The sequence below is a fragment of the Palaemon carinicauda genome, chromosome 8 (genome assembly GCF_036898095.1).
Source record: "Palaemon carinicauda isolate YSFRI2023 chromosome 8, ASM3689809v2, whole genome shotgun sequence".
NCBI classification, from domain to species: Eukaryota; Metazoa; Arthropoda; class Malacostraca; order Decapoda; family Palaemonidae; genus Palaemon; species Palaemon carinicauda.
The window spans coordinates 143133955-143157310 of NC_090732.1; the positions used below are offsets into that span (position 1 = coordinate 143133955).

Sequence of the window (23356 nt, forward strand, 5' to 3'; positions counted from 1 at the left end):
CTGGCTTATGTGTCCCAGTCAACAGTACTGACGATAATTTCAAGTTTCATCCCTTAGCTGAATATTACATTGGTATAATCCCCATAGTGAATACTAAAAATGTGGGGGGGACAAATGATACTATGTCCCCCCCACTTTGAAAAGTGGGGGGGACTTGTCCCCCCTGTCCCCCACCTGTTGACGCCCATGCCCAGACCTCATGACATCAGGGGCCTGAGCACCTCCTTAGCCTTTGAGAAAAACGTGGCAGTAGGGCAAATTCTGCGAGCAGGTACTTGGTCGAGCCAGTCAACCTTTACTGCCCACTACCTCAAGGACTACTCAAGAAAATCCTTGGACGGGTACTCCATTGGAACAGTCATCTCCGCCCTCCAAGCGGTGTAACGGTAAACCCCAGGCGCATTCAAGACTAGCGACCGGTAGGCACAAGTGCGGTTTTCCTACCTCCTACCCAGTTGCTTACTTGCCTCTTCGGGGAGTACCGTCTGTTCCCAGAAAATAACACATTCTTCACGACTACTCGTCGAGAAGGAACGTCAAAAGAAGTTTTCAAAAGGTGAGTTCCTAGACACTAACGTGAATTTTTGTTGTGTAGTTACCCTCGCTTCCGCTCTCTGGTAGGTCCCGTTATACAGAGGCCTGTTGGCCTCCACGGCCGGGTCAGTGGGTCAGATTAGCACTCCCGCCTCCTAAAGTGTAAGTCTCCCAAAGAAAGTAGTTCAAGGTAAGTATTCGTGTTGGAACAAATCAAAAATTTTAAATAATTTTTATTTTTCCTAACATACTTACCGAGAACTACTTTCGGATAATGGCCCTCCCTTCCTTCCCCGAGCGCCTTCTTCCCTTACTAGCATGATGCTAATTCAATAGAACTTAATGAGGAGGGTGACCCAGCTAGCAAGCGACCTACTGTACCTTAATCCTACCCTCGGGGCACATTCCTGGATGCCGTGGGTAAAGCTACTTAGGGCGCGGAGCGGGGGGGTAACTACTCAAATCTCTGGTCAGCAGAAAGAGATAACCAGTGATCTCCTAAAGAAAGTAGTTCTCGGTAAGTATGTTAGGAAAAATTAAAATTATTTAAAATTTTTGATATTTGCTAATTTTGATCATAGCTAGTTGGAAAACCTCTAGTTTGTTTGGATTTGATAATAGACATTCTCCCAAATATCACCAGAATTGCCCCAGGTTTCAGTCTTTCAGATTGTTGTATCTTTATTTTTGTGACAGTCTTCTGACTTTTGAGATTATTTTGAGAGTTATTGTATATACAGTTGGCCCTTTTTATCCATGGGTATCACATTCAAGCCCCTCCTGCAAGAAAGTAATTTTGTGGATAATAGGAAACCCTATACTCTAAAGATGTTGAATTTTTTCTTTTGGTTTATTGAACTTGTAAATATACTATTAAACACTGAAATTGTACTTTGAATCTATGCAAGTATACTCGTCCCCTAACATTGGCTAGTTTGATATTTATTTATATTTTTCTTGAGAATGGTATTTGGGGGGGGGGAGGATGTGTTCACAGGATTAACAGTTATAGGTAGTAGGTTGGACAAGGCACCAGCCACCCATTGATATACTACTGCTTGAGAGTTATTGGGTCCTTTGAATGGCCAGAAAGTACTACTGTACATTGGAGCCCTCTGTCTGGTTATGGCTCATTTTTCCTTTGCTTACAAGTACACCGAATAGTCTGGCCTATTCTTTCCACATTCTCCTCCAATCTCCATATACCTGACAACACTGAGGATACCAAACAATTATTCTTCATTCAAGGGATTAACTACTGCACTAATTGTTCAGGGGCTACTTTCTTCTTGGTAAGGGTAGAAGAGATTCTAGGTATGGTATACAGCTCTGCTAGGAGAAGGACACTCAAACACCAAACCATTGTTTTATAGTTTTGGGTAGTGCCTTAGCCTCTGTCCCATGGTCCTCTACTGTGTTGTGGTAGAGTTCTCTTGCTTGAGAGTACACCCAGGCACACTATTTTTTCTGTATTCTCTTCCTCTTGTTTTCTTTGAAATGATGTGTTGGGCAGGCTTAATAGAAGGGCCATGGATGCCTGGTGGTTTATCAAGAGGTCTTTACCTTATCTATTACTTTATCTTACTTACAGGTGTTCATTTTCAAAACCATCCTTCAGTTAAAGTGACTATCCTGGAGGGTACTTACCCTTGCATAGTGTGTCGACTTTTTATCTTGACTCTGTTGGTTGTATCAATCACATTATATATATTTCTGTACATATTGTTTTTATCATCATTATTCTCAAGTTAGTTTTTAGGTATGATGACTTTTTATTGATTTTAATTCTTATCGTGTCTCGAGACATTGAGCAAAATCCAGGATCAGGATGTCCCAGACTTTGCCAGTGTTGTCTACTGTATTGTAATATTCGTGATCTACATGCCAATATTCAAGACCTTACAATTGTGTCCAGACAGTACGATATTCTTTTATGCTCAGAAACTTTGCTTTCTTAAATAAGGCAATCATCTGAGCTCCTTAATACCCGTTTTAAGAAGCCAATAATTATGAAATGAAATGCCATTCCTATGACAAGGGGAATGGTGGTGTATATTAGGACCAAGTACCCTGCTTCACATAATTCCTGGTATGATATGAGATTCAGGTAATAAAAGTTTGTGACAGGCATAACAACTACTTTTGTTCGACATGAACAATTCTATTTTTGATTTTCTTCTTACAATTATGGCTAAGATACAACTTTTGTTTTTGATGGAGATTTCATTGCTCACCATACAGTGGTTAAATTCTGTTTCTCTTAAGAGCTAAGGACTTTGCCCTTAAATCAAGCTGTGAGCAAGACATTTCCTAGGAGGGTCATAGGGCATAGCTCCCTAACCTCGGATTGGCTGTGAAAATATGACGTATCTTCCATAAGTTATTAAGAATTTCTTTTAACTTTCAATACTTCGTTGTTAATATAATTGGGCTTAGTACTGTAGTTAGCATACGGTATGTGTTGCAGAATAATGTCTTTGCTCTGACACGGACACAAACACTCATTCTTTAACAGGAGTATTTTTTTCAGCGTAGCTGGAACTTGGCTGTTAAGATTTATAACGAGTCGTCGGTAGTTACTGGCAGGTAGCGAGGAAGCCCTGTCCCCCCTGCCAGCACACTGAGTAGCCACTTGTTTTTCACCAGCGTACACTTGTACTCCGGGCGCTGTCAACTGGCTGTTTTGATCTTTTATTTCTTTTTGATAATTGTTAGCAGTTCGTTGAGTGTGAGGGATATTAACGAACAAGGAAGGTTTTGCAGTTTTCTTTATACTGTAATTGTAGTTGACTGACAGTTGGCTGTGTAACCTGCTGATATACCTTTTCTTGTTCCTGTTTGACAACATTCCTGTTGCTGTCCATTCCCTTGCTAGAGACATGTCGCCTGCTTGTGTGTCTCTATAGAGTTTCTTGGATCTCTTTCCTTGGTGTCACAATCATCTGTCAGGAAACCACATAACTGTTTCTTCACTCATTTCTGGTTGGGATTTTCCCCTTTATGAACAAACTCTTAGAAGACTGATTGATAGGAGTTGTGTATACTGTACAGTACAGTATGCAACTCCTACCGTATCTCTCCTTGTAAGAGAGAGATAGTATTACCTGTGTGCTCCTGCACTTTTACAGAATGTGCTTACCTGTTCATATGTGTCTGTGCATGTGCCCGCGAGAGTAGAGAATGTGCTTACCTGTTCATATGTGTCTGTGCATGTGCCCGCGAGAGTACTACTATGTGTGTGGTGTTCAGGCACACTCCTGCAGAAGTGTGTCCCTGCCCTTATTTGTTCTTAAGCCTTTACCTGTGCTTGTGCTCCTCATTTGTTTGCAGTACTCTCCTGTGTATGCTGCTATGGGATTGTGCCCTCATATGTTTATGCACACTCTTCCTGGAGCTCTCTTCTACAGGAGTGTGCTCTTGCATGTTCACACACTCCCTGGAGCTCTCTTCTACAGGAGCATGCCCTCACATATTCACCACACACTTCCTGGAGCTCTCTTCTACAGGAGCATGCCCTCACATGTTCACACACTTCCTTGAGTTCTCTCCTACAGGAGCATACCCTCACATGTTCACACACTTCCTGGAGCTCTCTTCTACAGGAGCATGCTCTCACATGTTCAAACACTTCTTGGAGCGCCCTTCTACAAGAGTGTGCTCTCACATGTTCTCGCAGTCCCTGGAGCTCTCTTCTACAGGATCATGCCCTCAACTGTTTACGCAAACCATTCTACGCTCACCTTCTTCCGAGTCCCGGTAACCTTATATTAAGGCTAGAAACAATAATTTTACCTTTATTAGAATGTTTCACAAGGGGAGAGATGTGTACCCGGAATACACCTTCCATGAAAATAAATATTGGTATGCGGTATAAGTGCTCACACACTGGCTACCTGTGTTCTTTTCTCACAAAAACAAAAATGCACTCTGGTGGTAGAATAACTTCTCTCTCCTTCCTGGAAGATCCATCTCTCACTTTTAAAGGGGAGAGACAGGGAAAAATTGCATACCGAGAGATACTCCTTTAGGAACAGACATTGATAGACGCGGTTTTGCAACCATAGTCGGTCTCGTACCGAATACTGTACAATTCCCTCATAAAAAGGTCCAATCAATGTACTTGTATGCCACCGATGATCAGGGGAGGACTGTGTGTACTAAGTAAAGCAGTACGTTTCAAGAGCGTTTTGTAATAAAATTGTTCAGCCTCCTGTGTTGAGCATTTGGTGTAGTACGAGAATGAGTTCTCATTCTCAATCGCAAGAAAAGGACCCTCACTAACTTGAGTAAGTTGGATACCGTTGTACGTGTTGCCTCTGACTGTGAGAGACCATTATGAGATCTACAAACCCTTGGGAGAAGTATCTATTAGGGCCTTTCCCAGGACTCATGATATCTGGGTCATGCCCCAAACATTGCTTTCCACTAGATCCACTTGGTATTATCATCTCCTCCTCCTACTCCTATTTAAAGGTTTAAAGGCTGCTCATGAATGGCAGAGGCAAGGGACAGGTTCCTAGAGACTAACCATGTATACATATGATCAGTGTCCAAGCCCCTCTCCACCCAAGCTAGGACCAAGGACGGCCAAGTAATGGCTACTGATGACTCAGCAGATAGACCTATAGGCTCTCCCTAACCCCCTATCCTTAGCTCATAAGGATGGTAAGATTGTAGCGACCAAAGAAACTAACGAGTTTGAACAGGACTTGAACCCTAGTCTGGCGTTCACCAGTCAGGGATGTTACCACATCGGCCACCACAACGCAAAAGACCTTGGTTAGATTTTGCCAGTAGTCTCATCTTGAGATTTAAAATCAAACACTACTATTTACTGCTCTCCATTTCATTAAGCCTTTTCTACTCTTGGTGTCATCATCATTCCTGGTATCACAGGTACTTAACCCTTAGGATACGCAATTATCTAGGATGAATCCTGCAAGAATCGCAATTAGGGCCGAATTTTCAAAATGTACCAAGGACTGATGTTTCCTTTCTGGGACACTGTCCATGACGTTATGCATAACAGACAATTTAAAGCTACTGAGGAGCTATGGCAAGTTCAAATTATCCTAAATTTGCAAGGTCTCCCTTATACAGAGTCGATGCTGTAATGTTGATATACTGACCCTAGAGCAGGGGGACTATATCTTTGGTATTTATGCTGTATTGGATTCCGTTCTAGCATTCAATAGGAAAGTCCGGGGACCAAAGAGCACCTCCCCAAAATTAGTTCTACCTTAATCAAAATTCCCCTTTTTTTTAAACAGAAGTAACATAGCATGTATACAATCAGGAATAAATTTTTTTTATTGAACATTCAGTTATTTGATAACTAGATTGGCAGCATTTTGTCCAAAGAATATTTTGGTTCATGTACTATGTCCTATGTCCCAAATCTCATAGCACCCATTCAGTATTAGTCATGGTTAGGTATTCACATAATGGGCTATCTAATCAACTTATTTTGTGCCTATATAGAATCTATCATATTTTTATGGACCCAATATACTAATAGTTTTACTCTGGACTTCAAGTATTTTTTCATTAATTTGGCTATGTAAATAAATGTTGGGCTTTTGTTAGTGCATATCCATATTGTGAGAAAGGGGAAGAAGAGTGAAATCAATTCTGGAATGAATTTACTAGGTGTGTAGAAGGACCGGAGGGAAGGAATTATGAAGTTGTGATGGGTGACTTAAATGCGAGAGTGGGTGCTGGATAGGTAGGTGTCATTGGGAAGTATGGTGTACCAGGTGATAATTAGAGTGGCGAGAAACTGGTAGATATATGTTTTGAACAAAAGCTGATGATAGGTAGTAATTTTTTCAAGGAAAGAGATAATAAAAAGTGTACATGGGTTACTGTAGATTGACTTTTTAAGATAAAACATTGAGAGTCAGCAATATGAACATCAGAGGAGATTCATAGAAATAGTTAGAATTTCAATAATATAATTTCTTATTTCTATGCTCACCTAATGTTCATATACATGCCTACTCTTTGTACTGACTAATAGTATTTAGAGGAGGGGGTAATGTTGATTTCAAAATTGAAATCTATTATTGAAGAATTTTTATTAAACCATGCTATTAAGGTAAGAGGAGTCAGAACTATCTTCTCCCTACTTTCAAGAAGGTGGTGTCTCCAAGGCAGCAACTGTGACTTAATTTGCTGTTGCCATCAATAGTCTCACAAGTTACCTACATTCTGGCATACAAGGATCACTATTTGTAGTTGAATTTTCTATTTATTTTAGTGGGTCATTGGCACTATAAGCATGCCAAAAACTTCAAATTACTATAAATGCTGCTTTTGCATTGGCTAATTCTAGGGGATTCGTATTCTCTCCTCAGTAGACCAAAGCCATTCATTTTACTCATACTCGTAAAATAAAAGAGAAGAGATCTCCTACCTTTTTTCAAATTATTGTATTTTGCCATATGAGATACTACCGCTAGAGAGTTATGGGGTCCTTTGACTGGCCAGACAGTACTGTATTATATTGGATCCTTCTCTCTGGGTATGGTTCATTTTCCCTTTGCCTACACATGTACTGAATAGTCTGGCCTATTCTTTACATATTCTCCTCTGTCCTCTTACACCTGACAACTCCGATTACTGAACAATCTTCTTTGCTCAGTTGGTTAAATGCTGCTCTTTAATTGTCCAGTGGCTACTTTCCTCTTAGTAAAGGTAGAAGAGACTCTTTAGTTATGGTAAGCAGCTCTTCTAGGAGAATGACACTCCATAATCAAACCATTGTTCTCTAGTCTTTGGTAGTGCCATAGTTTCTGTACCATGGTCTTCCACGGACTTGTGTTAGGAGTCTCTTGCTTGAAGGTACACTCCGGCATACTATTCTATCTTATTTCTCTTCCTCTTGTTTTGTTAAAGTTTTTATAGTTTATATAGGAAATATTTATTTTAATGTTACTTTGTTCCGTAACCGAAATACAAACCACGCTATTTACAAAGGGTTTACTTTTAGCGCAGCTGAAATGACGAGCCAATAGTTTTCAACGAGGGTTAATTACCCCCGCGCTAGTTAGCGGGGGGTGGGGAAGGGTAGCTTGCTACCCCTCCCCCCTCCACACACCGGTGACTTGCTTCACTTCACTTTTGGCTCGGCGGTGATCAGACGTGTCTGTTCATCGCCTTCGTGACAGCCTTTAATTTTCTTCTTTTTCTTTTCAGCTTGTGTGATTGGTTGGAAGTTGACCTTCAGTTATTTTCTTTTATTTAATATGCGGACATGCCCTGGAGTTGCCGGCCGTCCTTGTGGGACTTTCATGTCGGACGTGATTACGGATCCTCACACCCTCTGCCCTCAATGTCGGGGCCGACGGTGCGACCAGGATAACATGTGCCGTGAGTGCAGGGAGTGGTCTGCCTCCCAGTGGGAGAGGTTTGGCCGTCGGCGTAAGAAGAAGTCCAAGAGAGACCGTTCTCCTCCGGGGTTAGCCTTGAAGGAGGAAGGTTCTCGGGACTCTTCTTCCGCCGCCCAAACCTCCTCCGAAGCTCCCCCTCGTCCGCCTCCTAAGGAGAGTCGTCCGAGTGGGAGCGCAGGCCCTTGTTCTGTTTCCCTACCTTCGGTGGGGGGAGAGGGCGTCGCCTCCCATAGCGAGGCGGTTCCCCCTCCTCCTCCGGGGGAGGTTATTGATAATAATGCTTTATCCAGTGATGATCTGTTACAGATTTGGTCGTCCCTGGGGCTTAAGGGCTTGCCCTCCAGGGTCGCTCTTATTGACCTTGTCTCGTTGGGGGCCGCTGTTAAACAGTCGCCGGTGGTAGCGGAGGTAGACCCTCTGTCTATTGTCGACGTCGTGGTGACAGAGGCCTCCGACGTGGCTGGGCCTTCCGACGCAGGTGCTGTTGCTGGTGATGGTGCTCTAGGCTCTCCTCCTCCGTCCGTGCATCCTTCGAAGGGGGAAGTGAGTCCTTCGGTCTCGACTGCTGCCCAGCTTCCTTCTGAGGGAAGTGTTTTGAAGGAGACTCCCCTTCGGAGGACCGATGGTCCCGACGATCTCCCCCGAGGCCGCCTCCGCCGTAAGGCTCACCGCCCTCTACGCCACAAGGGCCTCCCTTCCCCTTACAGGGGGACTAAGAGGTGCCTTTTTGGGTCTTCGTCCTCCGGGGGGGACTCTCCTCGTCAGCCTCAACCGACTGCTCCGCCCTCCTTGAACCTCTCTGCAGACCGCTCACCATCTCCTGCCGGATCTTCGCCTTCTGGAGAACTTGTCACCCGACGGGCAACGGTCCCTTCGGGGCTAAGGGATTCTTCCCTTACGCGAGCAGGGCCAGCGCACAAGCGCTCTCCTGCTCGCCAGCGATCTCCTGCTCGTCGGCTCTCTCCTGAGGTTCGCCCCCCCTCGCCAGCGCTCTCCTGCTCGTCAGCTCTCTTCCGAGCGTCAGCGCTCATTTGAGGACCATCGCCCTGCGGTCTCTGACCACCCTTTAGTTCCTGCTGAACTCCCTGCTCACCATCCACCTGGTCCTGTGGCTACGCAACATCGTGCTGCGTGTGTGTCAGAAACACATGTTCGCCAACGCGCCAGCGATCTTCCCGTTCCTGCTCGTGAACCTATCCTCTCACAGGACACGCGTCGACCTTCTGCTCGCCAGCGATCACCAGCTCGCCAGCGATCACCAGCTCGCCAGCGATCACCTGCTGCCCGCCATCGCACGAACCTGCATGATCGCCCGCTTACGGATGCTGCTCCTCATCGCACTACCCTGAACGATCGCCTTCCTGCGGATGCTGATCACCATCGCACCCTTTCTCGCGATCATTCACCTGCGCATGCTGCTCGCCATCGCACAACCCTGCACGATCGCCCGCTTACGCATGCTGCTCCTCATCGCACAACCCTGAACGATCGCCTTCCTACGGATGCTGATCACCATCGCACCCTTTCACGCGGTCATTCACCTGCGCATGCTGCTCGCCATCGCACAACCCTGCACGATCGCCCGCTTACGCATGCTGCTCCTCATCGCACAACCCTGAACGATCGCCCTCCTGCGGATGCTGATCACCATCGCACCCTTTCACGCGATCATTCACCTGCGCATGCTGCTCGCCATCGCACAACCCTGCACGATCGCCCGCTTACGCATGCTGCTCCTCATCGCGCAACCCTGAACGACCGCCCTCTTGCGCGCGATCATTCACCTACACATGCTGCTCGCCATCGCTTACCATCACGTGGTCATTATCGCCAGCGATCTTCTTCACCTACGCGGCAGCACGATCCCTCGCCGTCGCGCCATCGCTTGCGTTCGTCGCTTCGGACACGTGTTCATTTACCTGCCCACCCTCACGCCCACTCGCCTGCGCGCCCGCGCGACCACTCGCCTGTGTGCCCGCGCGACCGCTCGCCTGTGCGCCCGCGCGATCACCCGCGCAACCATTCGCCTTTGCGCGACCGTTCACCCTCGCGCGACCATAGTTCGCGGCGAATTCCACAGCCGGTGGTAGTAGCAGGGACGCGTGCTCCTAGATGGCACTCGGGATCACCTCCATCCAAGCACAGGTTGGTATTGCAGGACGAGGACAGGTCATTACAGCATTCTTCCCCACCTTCTTTTCAGGCAGGTACCGTCGTGTCCACTCCAAAGGATCGCCCGATCCCTTTCACCTTAGCGAGGATTTCGGACTCTGTGTCCTTTGAGCAGCAGACTTGGTTTGGTCCGCTGGCACGGGCGTTAGTGAGGGTTATGAAACCAGCACTCGCCGGCCAGGGTAACAAACCAGCGGCTGTCTCTCCTACGCTGAAGAGAAAGAGAGGAGTGGACTTCGTGGTGACTTCCCCCAGGGCGAAGTTGGTTCCTAAGAGGTCGGTCTCGAGGGTCCCCTCTCCTGCACGAGTACTCTCTCCTTCTCCCGTGGACGAGGCCTTTCCGTCCTCAGGTGAGTCCAGTGGGCCGGTAGTCTTCCCCTCGGCACCAGGGGGGGAGACTTCGCTTCAGGCAGGAGAATCGTCTCGTGAGGAAGGGGCCCCTCAAACCTCGTTGTTGGGATCCTGTATCCCTCCTAGGAGGGAACCCAAGGATTCCAAGACCATCCCTAAATCCTCTGCAAGGATTCGACAGGAACCCACGACTACCCAGGGGAATGTCCACGTATCACCCCAGGAAGAGATTCCTGGGGCAGGAGACTTAGCTGCCAGCCCACAGGGAGGAGAACAGCAAGAGTCCGAACATGCCTTCTGGCAGGTCCTAAGCCTGATAAGGCAACTTAACAGTCTTACGGATCCAGTCATCCCCCCTCGTGAAGGCAAAGACACGATTCTGGATGAAGTGTTTGACGTTCGGAAGGCCCCTAAGACCAGTGCAGCTCTGCCCTGGTCTCGGGGGCTGAAGAGTGCCAGAGCTAGGGCCAATGCTCAGCTCGCACTTCTTGCCTCCTCCAGTCGTTCCACTGCCGGGAACAAACTCATCCCTCCTCCTCGCCTTCAGCAGAGGAGGTATTTCGAGATCCTGGGTGAGCACAACCTCGCTCTTCCTCTCCATCACTCTGTGGAGGAGCTGGCGAAGGGAGTTCCCTTGGAGAAACACTCTGCCCAGCAGGTGTCATTCTCGGCGGCAGAGATCCTTAACCACGAGAAGGTCGCTAAGTGTGCCATGCAGGCCACTTCGTGGCTGGACTTCTGGTTAGGATCTCTGGGCATCCTATTGCGATCTGAGGACTTGTCCAAGGAGACCAATAGGAAGGCCCTAGAGACCTTCTTGCTCTCGGGCACCCGCTCCATCGAGTTCTTGGCGCACCAGGTTACCACCCTGTGGGCCAACTCGTTGTTGAAGCGTCGCGATGCTGTGTCCGAGAGATTCCATCCGAAGGTCCCCGCCGTAGATGTGTGTAGGCTCCGACATGCCTCCCTCCTGGGGGAGAGCCTGTTTGAGCCTCAAGACTTGGAGCGAACGGCTGAGAGGTGGAGGAAATCCAGCACGGACTCCCTCCTCCACAGGGCCCTTACAACTCGGCCCTATAAGCCTCCAGCCCCGCCACAACACCAGCAACAGCCTCGTAAGGCTCCAAAACAGGCACCGGCAGCTAAGAAAGTGGTGTCTAAGCCCCAGCCCTTTCCAGCCAAGGTCAAGAGGGGTGGTAAGTCCTCCAGGGGAGGCAAGACTTCTAGGGGTGGCGGCCGCGGCCGCAAGCCCTAGGGGTGGCAGTCCCCCTGCGTGTCCACCTGTGGGGGGATGGCTTCAGCGTTGCGTCCGCAGGTGGCACCATCTCGGGGCCGATGCTTGGACGATCTCAGTGATCGGCCAAGGTTATCGCGTCCCGTTCACGTCATCTCAACCTCCCCTGACAGCGAATCCAGTGTCGTTGAGCTCCTATGCCATGGGATCGGCAAAGGGACTGGCCCTTCAGGCCGAAGTCAAGACCATGTTTGAGAAGGGTGCTCTCCAGGAGGTCGTGGACGGCTCTCCAGGCTTCTTCAGTCGACTCTTTCTTGTAAAGAAGGCTACTGGAGGCTGGAGACCCGTCATCGATCTCTCGGCTCTGAACAGGTTTGTCAAACAAACCCGGTTCAGCATGGAGACAGCAGACACGGTCAGACTTGCGGTGAGACCACAAGACTTCATGTGTACACTGGATCTAAAGGATGCGTACTTACAGATCCCAATCCATTAGTCTTCCAGGAAGTACCTGAGATTCTGCCTAGACAACAAGATCTACCAGTTCAAGGTGCTGTGTTTCGGTCTCTCCACAGCTCCTCAGGTGTTCACCAGAGTGTTCACCCTGATTTCGACTTGGGCGCACAGGAACGGCATTCGTCTCCTTCGTTACCTAGACGATTGGCTGATCCTAGCAGACTCGGAGTCGACCCTTCTTCGACACCGAGACAGGCTTCTAGATCTTTGCCAGGATCTGGGGATCGTGGTAAACCTCGAGAAGTCCTCTCTGCAGCCATCCCAACGACTGGTTTATCTAGGCATGCTAATAGACACCAATCTCCACAAAGCCTTTCCATCAGACGACCGGATAGCAAGGCTGAGGAGGGTGGCGGAACCTTTCCTCAGGCGAAAAGAACTCCCCGCCCAATCGTGGTTGCGTCTCTTGGGCCACCTATCCTCCCTGGCCCGTCTGGTTCCAAACAGCCGCCTCAGGATGAGATCCCTTCAATGGCGGCTCAAGTCCCGGTGGAATCAAGGATCCGATTCCCCGGACACTCTGATCCCAATGGGGTCTCTGGAACAGACGGACTTGCGGTGGTGGCTGGGCGACGAGAACCTGCGAAAGGGAGTGAGTCTTCTCGTCCTTCCCCCGGAATTGACTCTGTTTTCGGACGCGTCAAAAGAAGGGTGGGGGGCGCACGTTCTGAACCAGAGGGCCTCAGGCCTTTGGTCAGAATCAGAAAAGTGCCTACACATCAACCTGCTAGAATTGAAGGCCGTCTTTCTGGCCCTTCAACAGTTCCAACGGTTCCTGGCGGGTCACTCCGTGGTGGTGATGAGTGACAACACCACGGTAGTGGCTTATATCAACAAGCAGGGAGGCACTTTTTCGCAACAGCTATCCCATCTTGCAGTAGAGACTCTGAGGTGGACCAAAACCCACTCGATAACACTATCAGCTCGCTTCATTCCTGGCAAGAGGAATGTGCTCGCCGACAGTCTGAGCAGGGCTTCGCAGATAGTGAGTACCGAGTGATCTTTGGATCCTCAGATAGCCAACAAAGTCCTGACTTTGTGGGGTTCCCCGACGGTGGACTTGTTCGCGACAGCCTTGAACTTCAAGCTGCCCCTGTACTGCTCACCAGTCCCGGACCCCAAGGCACTCTGGCAAGATGCTTTCCAGCAACCGTGGGACAACATCGACGTGTACGCCTTCCCACCATTCTGTCTGATGAGAAGGGTGCTCAACAGGACCAGACTATCGGTCAACTGTTCCATGACTCTAGTAGCTCCGCTATGGCATCAGGCGGAATGGTTTCCGGACCTTCTGCAACTCCTGACGGAACTCCCAAGGGAGCTTCCTCCACGACACGAGCTTCTCAGACAACCCCACTCCGGTGTCCCTCACAGGGCCGTAGCCTCGCTTCGGCTTCACGCCTGGAGACTATCCAGCGTCTCCTCGCGGAGAGAGGCTTTTCGCAACAGGTTGCGGAGAGAATGTCTCGGCACCTGCGAAGGTCCTCTGAGGGAGTCTACCAAGCGAAGTGGAGAGTCTTTTGTGGTTGGTGTCGTGGAAGGGGTATCTCTCCACTCGATGCCACTATTCCAGCAATAGCGGACTTCCTTGTGTATCTGCGAGAAGAAATGCGCCTTTCTGTCTCGGCAGTGAAAGGCTATCGCTCAGCCTTAAGCTTGGCCTTCAGATTGAAGGGCGTGGATATTTCTTCATCGCTAGAACTCTCTTTACTCATACGTAGCTATGAGCTTACCTGCCTCCAGTCGGAAGTGAGACCCCCTCCTTGGAACGTGGTTCGAGTTCTCGGGTCTCTCAAGAGACCTCCCTTCGAGCCATTACGCCAGGCCTCCGATCGCCACCTGTCTTGGAAGACGGCTTTCCTACTCGCCTTGGCCTCGGCCAAGCGAGTTAGTGAACTTCATGGTCTCTCGTACGACATCGCCCATTCAAGGGGATGGGGGGAGGTAACGTTCAGGTTCGTCCCTGAGTTTGTGGCCAAGACTCGGAATCCTGGAGTGCCGGATCCTCGGTTCGACTCATTCAGGATCGCGAGTCTCCGTTCTGTAACAAACGACCCAGACCAGCTGCTACTATGCCCAGTGAGGTGTCTGAGGTACTACTTGAAGAGAACGGCTGCAGTCCGTCCTCATGTGCGAGCTTTGTTTGTGAGCACAGGCAGGACAAAGAGGAGGGTCACAAGGAACACCATCTCTGCTTGGATTCGAAGGGTTATCCACCATGCCCTGAATCCTGACCCTCCTCCGTCACGTCGCCCTCGGGCCCACGATGTCAGGGGTATTGCTACATCCCTGGCCTTCAAGAGAAACTTCTCTGTGACGCAGGTACTTCAAGCGGGGGTCTGGAAGCGTCAAACGACCTTCACAGCCCACTACCTGCAAGACGTGACCCACAGGAGCCTCGATACGTTCTCTATCGGCCCTGTGGTGGCTGCACAACAGCTGGTCTAACCTCAGGCTCCTTTTTGGACAAGTAGCAGTAGGTTGAGGGCGTTGTTACCCGGTCTTAGTCTGTGTGAATGAAAGAGTATGTCTGACCCTTACTTCTTTCTTCATTCTCCCCTCTCTTGGGGAAGCAGCATCCTGGTCCTCGCATAGCTGACCTCGACCTCTGCAGGTAACCCATGCTTCTTTGTGCTCCTAGTATTAAGCTTAATACTGTTGCGTCTCCCATACCCTGACGAGGTGGTATGGGGAACGTCCTATCCAAGAATTCCTATCTGAAGGTCTCAAGGTCAACTTCATAGGACGAGTCACACTCTCCTCCTCACACTACTTATGTAGGCCACTCGTTCCTAGCAATGCTAGGAACCTGTGAGGTACATGGGCTCCCTCTCTCTAGTGCTGCTCACTAAGGGATCGAGCCCCCGGGCAAGCCGAAGTCAGTAAGGCTGGGGACTTTCCACCCTTCCTAAGGGGTAAGTCACCCTTTGTAAATAGCGTGGTTTGTATTTCGGTTACGGAACAAATGACAAATTCGAAGATAATTTGTATTTTTCCTAACCATACAAACCTTAGCTATTTACACATATGTGCCCGCCATCCCTGACCCCCAAGTCAAGTCCTACCTCTAAGTGAAGTGAAGCAAGTCACCGGTGTGTGGAGGGGGGAGGGGTAGCAAGCTACCCTTCCCCACCCCCCGCTAACTAGCGCGGGGGTAATTAACCCTCGTTTAAAACTATTGGCTCGTCATTTCAGCTGCGCTAAAAGTAAACCCTTTGTAAATAGCTAAGGTTTGTATGGTTAGGAAAAATACAAATTATCTTCGAATTTGTCATGTTTTTAAAATAGTTTATATTTTCTTGTTTCCTTTCCTCACTGGGCTATTTTCCCTATTGGAGCCCCTGGGTTTATAGCATACTGCTTTTCCAACTAGGGTTGTAACTTAGCAAGTACTAATAATAATAAGACCAAAGTGGCAAATAGAAGACTGGTAGAAAGGGCATTAATTAATTATGTGTTGATAACTAGAAGGATGTTTGGAAGGTTGAGAGATGTGCATTTGTTTAGGAGTATGGCTAACAGTATGTCTGATTCTTTTTTGGTGGAAGGAGAATTAGTTGTAGCAAAAGAGTGAGGGGATGTAAAAGGGAGGTAGTGAAAGTTGAAGAGCTGAAAAAAAAAAACAGGTAAAAAGTGAATATCAAGAAAGGTTGGAAGTGGCATATGACAGGGTGAAAGGAAGAGAAACTGGTGATCCATAGGAGGAGTGGAAGTTAGTCAAAGGAAATTTTGTTGGGATTGCAGGTGATATGATGTGTGTGGCAAGAAGATTGGTGGAGGTAGCATAAGGAAGGGAAGTGAATGGTGGAATGAAGGAGTGAAGATGAAAGTGGAAGAGAAAAAAGGCCATTTGAAGAATGGCTGCAGAGTAATAGTGTAGAGAAGTATGAAAGATATAGAGAAAAATGAGGAAGTAATACTTAAGGTAGCTGAGGCAAAGAGGGTGACTGACTGGAGGTGGTGCCGGGGATTGGGTTGTTCGTATGAAGAGAATTAGTAGTAGTTTTGGAAGGAGGTAGAGAGAGAGTAAGGAGGGCTGGATTAAGAAGTGAAGAGAGAGTGAAAGATAAAAGTGGAAGGTTGCTGAAAGGAGAGGAGGCAAGGAAAAGGTGAGCTGAATATTTTGAAAGGTTGCTGAATGTTAAGGATAATAGGCAGATATAATTGCTGTTGCAGGTGCTGAGGTGCCAGTGATGGGAGATGAGAATGAGAGAGAGATAACAAGAGAGGAAGCGAAGACAGCACTAGATTAAATGAGAGCAGGAAAGGCACCTGGTATGGATGGTGTGAGGGCTGTGATGTTAAAGGAAGGGGGTGTGACTGTAATTAAATGGTTGTTTAGATTGTTTAATATATGTTTTATATTGTCAATGGTACCTATGGACTGGGTGTGTGCTTGTATTGTTCTGCTATACAGAGGTAATGGAGATGTTCATGAGTGTTGTAATTCGAGGGGTATTAGTTTGTTGAGTGTGGTTGGAAAAGTGTAAGGTAGAGTGCTAATTAGTAGGATTAAAGATAAAACAGAGGATGCAACCTTAGAAGTACAAGGGGGTTTTAGAAGAGGTGAGAGATGTATAGATCAGATTTATACAGCTAGGCAGCTATGCAAGAAATTTAGCTAAAGGCACAGTGGTGTATGTTTTATTTATGGATCTGGAGAAAGCTTATGAGAGAGTTGATAGAGAAGTGATGTGGAATGTGATGAGGTTTTATGGAATTGGTGAAGGGTTTATACATAGGTAGTAAATCAAATGAAGTGAGTGAGTGGTTTCCATTGAGTGATACTGAGACAGGGATGTGTGATTCCCCATGGTTATTCAATTTGTTTGTTGATGGATTGGCGAGAGGTAAATGCTCGAGTGCTTGGTCGAGGATTGAAACTGAAAAAAGAGAATGATCATGAGTGGGAAGTGAATCATTTGTTGTTTGCAGATGATAAGGTATTGGTTGCAGACTCTGAGGAGAAGCTGTGTCGATTAGTGACAGAGTTAGTGAGGTTGTGTGAGAAAGGGCAGTTGAGAGTTTATGTGAGTAAGATTAAGGTTATGTTGAATGGAGAGTTACTTTAGGAAGTAGATCCTAATAGTCAGGCCTTCTCCATCATGAGGCTCAATACTACACAGTACTGTACTCTAGAAGTTTTATTCCAGCTGTGACTAAGCTGTGTAATGATCTTCTCATCCAGCTGTGACCAAGCTGTGTAATGATCTTCTCAATCATGTAGCCGAATCAGTAGAACTTCAAAAGTTCAAACTCCCAGCAAATGTTTTATGTTGAACAGGCTTACAGAAGTCCTTTCATAGTTTATATATCAAATATCTTTTAATGTTGTTAATGTTTTTAAAATCTTTTATTTCAATTTTTCATTACTTATATCATCTATTTATTTCTTTATTTCCTTTCCTTACATGGCTATTTTCCCCTGTTAGAGCCCTTGGGCTTATAGCATCTTGCTTCTCCAACTAAGGTTGTAGCTTAGCTAGTAATAATAATAATAATAATAATAATAATAATAACCAGTTAAGTATTTGGGATCTGCTGTTGCTGCAAATGATGAAGTGAAAGCTGTACGTCTAGAGAGTGAATGAAGGATGTAAAGTGTTAGGGGTAGTGAAGGGAGTGGTAAAGAATAGAAGGTTAGTGATGAACGTAAATAGAGGTCTATATGAGAAAGTTATTATGGACCAACTATGATGATGATAATAATACTGTAATAATAAATAGTAATTAATTACTAAGCTACAAACCTAGTTGGAAAAGTAGGCTGCTATAACCCCAAAGGCTCCAACAGGGAAAATAGCTCACTGAAGGAAAGGAAATAAGGATATAAATAAAAAGCTCTAGGTGATAGGAAGATACACCCCAAAATTGGGGGAAGTACCTAGGTATATGGAGAAATGAGATTCATGGGGGAACAGAATATAAGGACCAAATGTATTGTAGAAGGAATTTGCCAGACTAGTTGATTATATAGAAATAGTTGGGAATGCCAGGCTAACCATTAATGTCCTCATCCACAGTTGTTATCAACCTCACAGCCTTTAACAAGCTTATGGGATTTTCATAGCTATCAACTTCATCAGCTCTTTTTGACCACCATGAACTCTTGTACAATCTCAGAAGCCCCTAATATGTATGAATTGTATATTTTATGTCATAATATTTTTATATTATATGTGAATGTTTGGGCCTTAAGAGATTATAACCTAACCTACTCATATCAAATTAACCTACCTCCTCAAATTTCAACAAAAGGTTCTATTTCTTTAGTCTGTTAGGTTCAGGTGGTACACAGCACCTAAGAGTGGAGTTCTTCGAGTTTGTCTCTTAGAGCCTTGCACTTTAATACTACTTGCATTTTCTACTCTGCAATTCCAAAAAACAGTCAGCATCTATGGACCTTGAAGTCGTAGCTGGTACTCTGGATACTACAGTTCAGTGTATCCCTCCACTCAAAGTAGGAGCTATTTAGTTTAAAGTTTAAAGGCTGCTCATGAATGGCAGAGGCAAGGGACAGATAGGGCAATGTCAGACTGACCATACTGTAGATGCATATGATCAGCACTCAATCCCTTTCTCCACCCAAGCTAGGACCAAGGGGGGCCAGGCAATGACTGCTGATGGCTCAGCAGATAGAACTATAGGCTCTCACAAACCCCCATCCTTAGCTCACAAGGGTGGTGAGGTTGCAGCAACCAAAGGAACGAACAAGTTTTAGCAGGACTCAAACCCCAGTCTGGTGATCACCAGTCAAAGACATTACTACATACGCCACCACAACCACATACTGTATTTCATATATATAGTTGAAGAGGGTTTCATTTTTTCTCACATGGCAGTGCGCAATGTTTGCTTAGAAGCTCAGTCACTAACACATAGTTTTCCCTAAATACTGTATGTTAAATGTAGCTAAAGTAAATGCTAATGAGCAACCACTTCTTATTTCAAGGGTTGCATTATGTCTCGCCCCTGCCATTACAAGATAATGAATATCCCTGATGGCACGCTTCCAGAATGCAGAACAACAATTAAAATTACTGTACATATATTTTATGTGACTCAGGTTTACTAACAGTAATGAATAAAAAAGGTTTGAAATAAAGTTTATGAAAAAATTCCTGTATGCCAGAATCTACAACATTTTTAGTTAATCCAGTTGTAAGTTTTAAGTTGTAATATATTAAATAAATAGTTTTGATGGAGGCCAGTTGCGAGTTCTAAGTTATAAGTTATATTAAGATTTAATATGCAGTATTTATTAAGGGGGCTGGCCAGCTAATGTTGTTTTTTAAGGACAGGACTTTGACATTCATACTACTTAACAAGGTGACTTAGGACATCAAACTGCATAGGGTTTGAGACTCTGACCTTCAGTTTTGTGATGCTAGGGCAATTTATCCTGAAAATGAGTTTTTCAAATTTTATCTCCTCCCTTGATACTTATTAAGACCTTGGATTACTACCATATATAGACTTGATGTAGACCTCCAATCAAATAGTTTGTTTCTAAAAGCTATTTTTCTGCTAGATATGAATTTTATCATTCTGGTAGAAAAAATAAACCCTATAAATCAGGGGAAAAAAGGTAAGAAAAAAATATGAAACAAAAATTGGAAAAAAGGGCTCTATTTGATTGTTTTATAACTAAGTTATATACCAAATTTCAATGCTATATCTTTACAACTGAGGGAGTAGATAGAATTTGAAGGTCAATAAGTATAGTTTTGAGATACAGGCATTCAAAGTTTTTTTTTTGTATTTTTACTAAGACAATATTAAAATTCATAATAATCCCTTTTTCGATAATAATAAACCAAAACAATGTTATTTATCATAATTTAATCATAAATGAAAATCCCTTTGTTCAACATCTTGCTTCTTTAGGCTCCTGGTCACTCCTTCATCCACAACACTTACTTTCTCTCTCATTCACTAACTCCGCAGATATTACCCACTTCTGAATTCTTATTAGAGCCAGTTTTCTTCTTCCTTATGCTAGAGAGATATTGAAATTGTCTTTTCCTCTTTGGCTTGATGGAATTCTTGCCGAAACCAAGAAAAACAGACTTAAAAGCAAGCGAATATCAGAGGTCAAACTCTTAACGTGTACTGAAGGATGTAAAAATAACTTCATGCCTTGTGACTCATGGAATCTATTCTGATGCCGTTGCCCACAATTTGTTTATATTTAAACTTAATTATTATCAAAATTTACAATAACAGAAGAAATACTGCATTTTTTTGTAGGGATTAATGTGTTTGGGTTATTGGGTCACTTTTACTAATTAAAATGTAACTTTGAAAGTAAAGAAGAATTTTGACAAAATATTTCTTATATGCATTCTCCATTGCCATACAAAGCTCAGTGAATTTTTACAGGATTTTGCATTTTTCGTCGTATACCTCCACATATTGGCATATTGGCCGGGCCCCTTAAGAACAAGCCCTTATTGTTATCCCTATGAGAGTTAATGTAATAATAGTTTCTGTTTCCTTACAGTTTGAGAGAACTGCTGACCATCTGTTTGATGCTGCCTACCATGGTCAAAGTAATCCCATTAAAGGTGTTAGTGATTGCATCATCATGGGAAAGCCAATGAACATTGGTACAGGGGTTTTTAAACTGTTGCATAAACACACAAGAGATGCAAAGTTGAAATCTCGCAGTCTTGTTTTTGATCATCCAGAAATGCATATTCCAGCTATAAATAAAGGATGGCCCTAATCCTGATAGGAGTAAATACTGTATGTGTGTGTTTTGAGCATAATTTCTTATAAGACGTTGAAATTGATAACTTTTATTTATTTATAAAGATTTAATTTAGCATTTGAATAAATATCATGAATTTTTGGTTTATAATTTCAATATAGTAATAAAAGTTAAAATGAATTTATTGAAGTTTTCAATAGCCCTACAAAATATATGTTAATGCAATCAAGTACAAATACTGCACTGTACCTTTATTTGTGCAGCCAATGATCACAGGCTAACCAGTCTTTTAATTCCCAAAAGAAAATTTTAGTTTTTCCATGTACAGTAGTTGCCATGTGGATTAATTAATACAATGAGTAATCACCTAATTGGATTAGAGGAGCTTCAACTAATGTGGCTCGGAGCAAAATCCACTTGTAGAAAATTTCCTAAAAAAATTGAATTTTAATAAAATTTATTTAACATTGTTATTATTATTACTAGCCAAGCTACAACCCTAGTTGGAAAAACAGAAGGGTACAAAGACCAAGCATTCCATTAAGGAAAGCAGCCCAGCATGGAAAGTAAATGGAGAAATCACGAATAAACTATACTGTATATGAAAAATAAAAAGATCTAAAATATTTCAAGATCAGTCTTATTTCAGCTTCTTAGATTTCTCCTATGTAACATACAGACTCAGGTTTGTATAATAAAGAAAAATTATATTTTCATATTAAAATAAATTTTTGAACATACTTACCCGGTGGATATATATATAGCTAACGTCTCCGACGGTCCGGCAGCAAATTCAAAACTCGCGAGCGATCAAAGGTTGGGTTGCTGGGTGTACACTAGCGCCACCACTCGCCAGGATACTGTAACTATTCCTCACATCCTCAGGTCTTCTCTGCCCGTAGGGTCTCTAGAGGGACGGAAGGGAGGGCGTTAAATTATATATATCCACCGGGTAAGTATGTTCAAAAATTTATTTTAATATGAAAATCATTTTTAAACATTTAACTTAGCCAGTGGATATATATATATAGCTGATTCACACCCTTGGTGGAGGGTAAGAGACCAGCAGTAAACATCATAGGAATATAACTGAAGAGTTTTGATATAAAACAAACTTAAGGATTAGTACCTGATAAGGAAGCTGACTTTGATGATATTCAGCCTCATTAGTCCGCTATCCTTATGAAGCCCAGCGATCCACTCAGGGGGCTGAAAGACCTCTAGGAGCTGTCATATCTGGGGTGACCACCCCTATGACAGGACCTAAACCAATACCCTTGATCTGGGCGCTCTCAAGAAACAAGTTTGACCACCCGCTAAAATCAAATGATTGCGGGAGACTGTCCCAGTCTCCACATACAACCAAAAAGATAATAGTTTCAAGAGAAGAAAAAAGGTATTAGGATTAGGGGAATGTAGTGGTTGAACCTTCACCCACTACTGCACTCGCTGCTACGAATGGTCCCAAAGTGTAGCAGTCCTCGTAAAGAGTCTGGACATTCTTTAAATAATGTCAAGCGAACACAGATTTACTCCTCCAGTAGGTTGCATCCATAATGCTTTGTAAGGAACGATTTTGCTTAAAAGCCACTGACGTTGCCACAGCTCTGACTTCATGAGTCTTTACTTTCAATAATCGAAGGTCAGTCTCACTGCAGTGAGCGTGAGCCTCTCTAATTAAGAGCCTGAAAAAATATGATAAGACATTCTTAGACATCGGTAAGGAGGGCTTCTTGACCGAACACCATAAAGACTCAGATTCACCACGTAAATTTTTGGTTCTGTCAATGTAAAATTCAAGTGTTCTTACAGGTCATAGGACTCTCTCTATCTTGGTACCAACCACCTCTGACAGGTTGAGGATCTCAAAAGATTTAGGCCATGGATGGGAAGGACGCTCATTCTTGGCTAAGAAACCAAGCTGCAAAGAGCATACTGCCTTACCAGTACAGAAGCTGACATTCTTACTGAAGGCATGAACCTCACTAACTCTTTTTGCAGTAGCAAGACTCACTAAGAAAAGTGTCTTCAGAGTAAGATCTTTAAAAGAAATTAAGTGCAAAGGTTCAAAATTTCTCAGACATCAGAAATTTAAGGACAACATCCAGGTTCCAAGCTGGCGTCATTACCCCATGCTTCTTGGAAGTCTCGAAAGACTTGAGAAGGTCTTGAAGGACTTTATTGTTCGAGAGGTCTAGGTTCCTGTGTCTGAACACTGCAGCTAACATGCTCCTGTAACCTTTAATGGTAGAGGCAGAAAAGTTACGTACATTCCTAAGGTGTAGCAGGAAGTCAGCGATTTGAGCTATAGAGGTATAGGACAAGGGAAAGGTGGCGGCCTTGAACCAATCTCTCATCTAGACTGGTAGATCTTGATGGTAGAGGATCCTTGCTCTGGCAATTGCTCTAGCTGCCTCCTTCGAAAAACCCTCGAGCTCTAGAGAG

General features: G+C 44.9%; 1 protein-coding gene across 4 annotated transcripts in view; it reads left to right on the forward strand.

The window, feature by feature from the left end:
- Positions 1 to 21136, forward strand: part of Polr3A (RNA polymerase III subunit A) — a 342849-nt gene extending 321713 nt beyond the window's left edge. For 3 of the 4 annotated variants that reach the window (XM_068379133.1, XM_068379132.1, XM_068379134.1), the window contains exon 21: positions 20702 to 21136. In XM_068379133.1, coding sequence (XP_068235234.1) covers positions 20702 to 20926 — 225 coding nt within the window. In that variant the 3' untranslated portion in view covers positions 20927 to 21136. The remainder of the gene's footprint in view (positions 1 to 20701) is intronic. The other variant, XM_068379131.1, reaches the window with a different exon arrangement.
- Positions 21137 to 23356: the final 2220 nt, after the last annotated feature.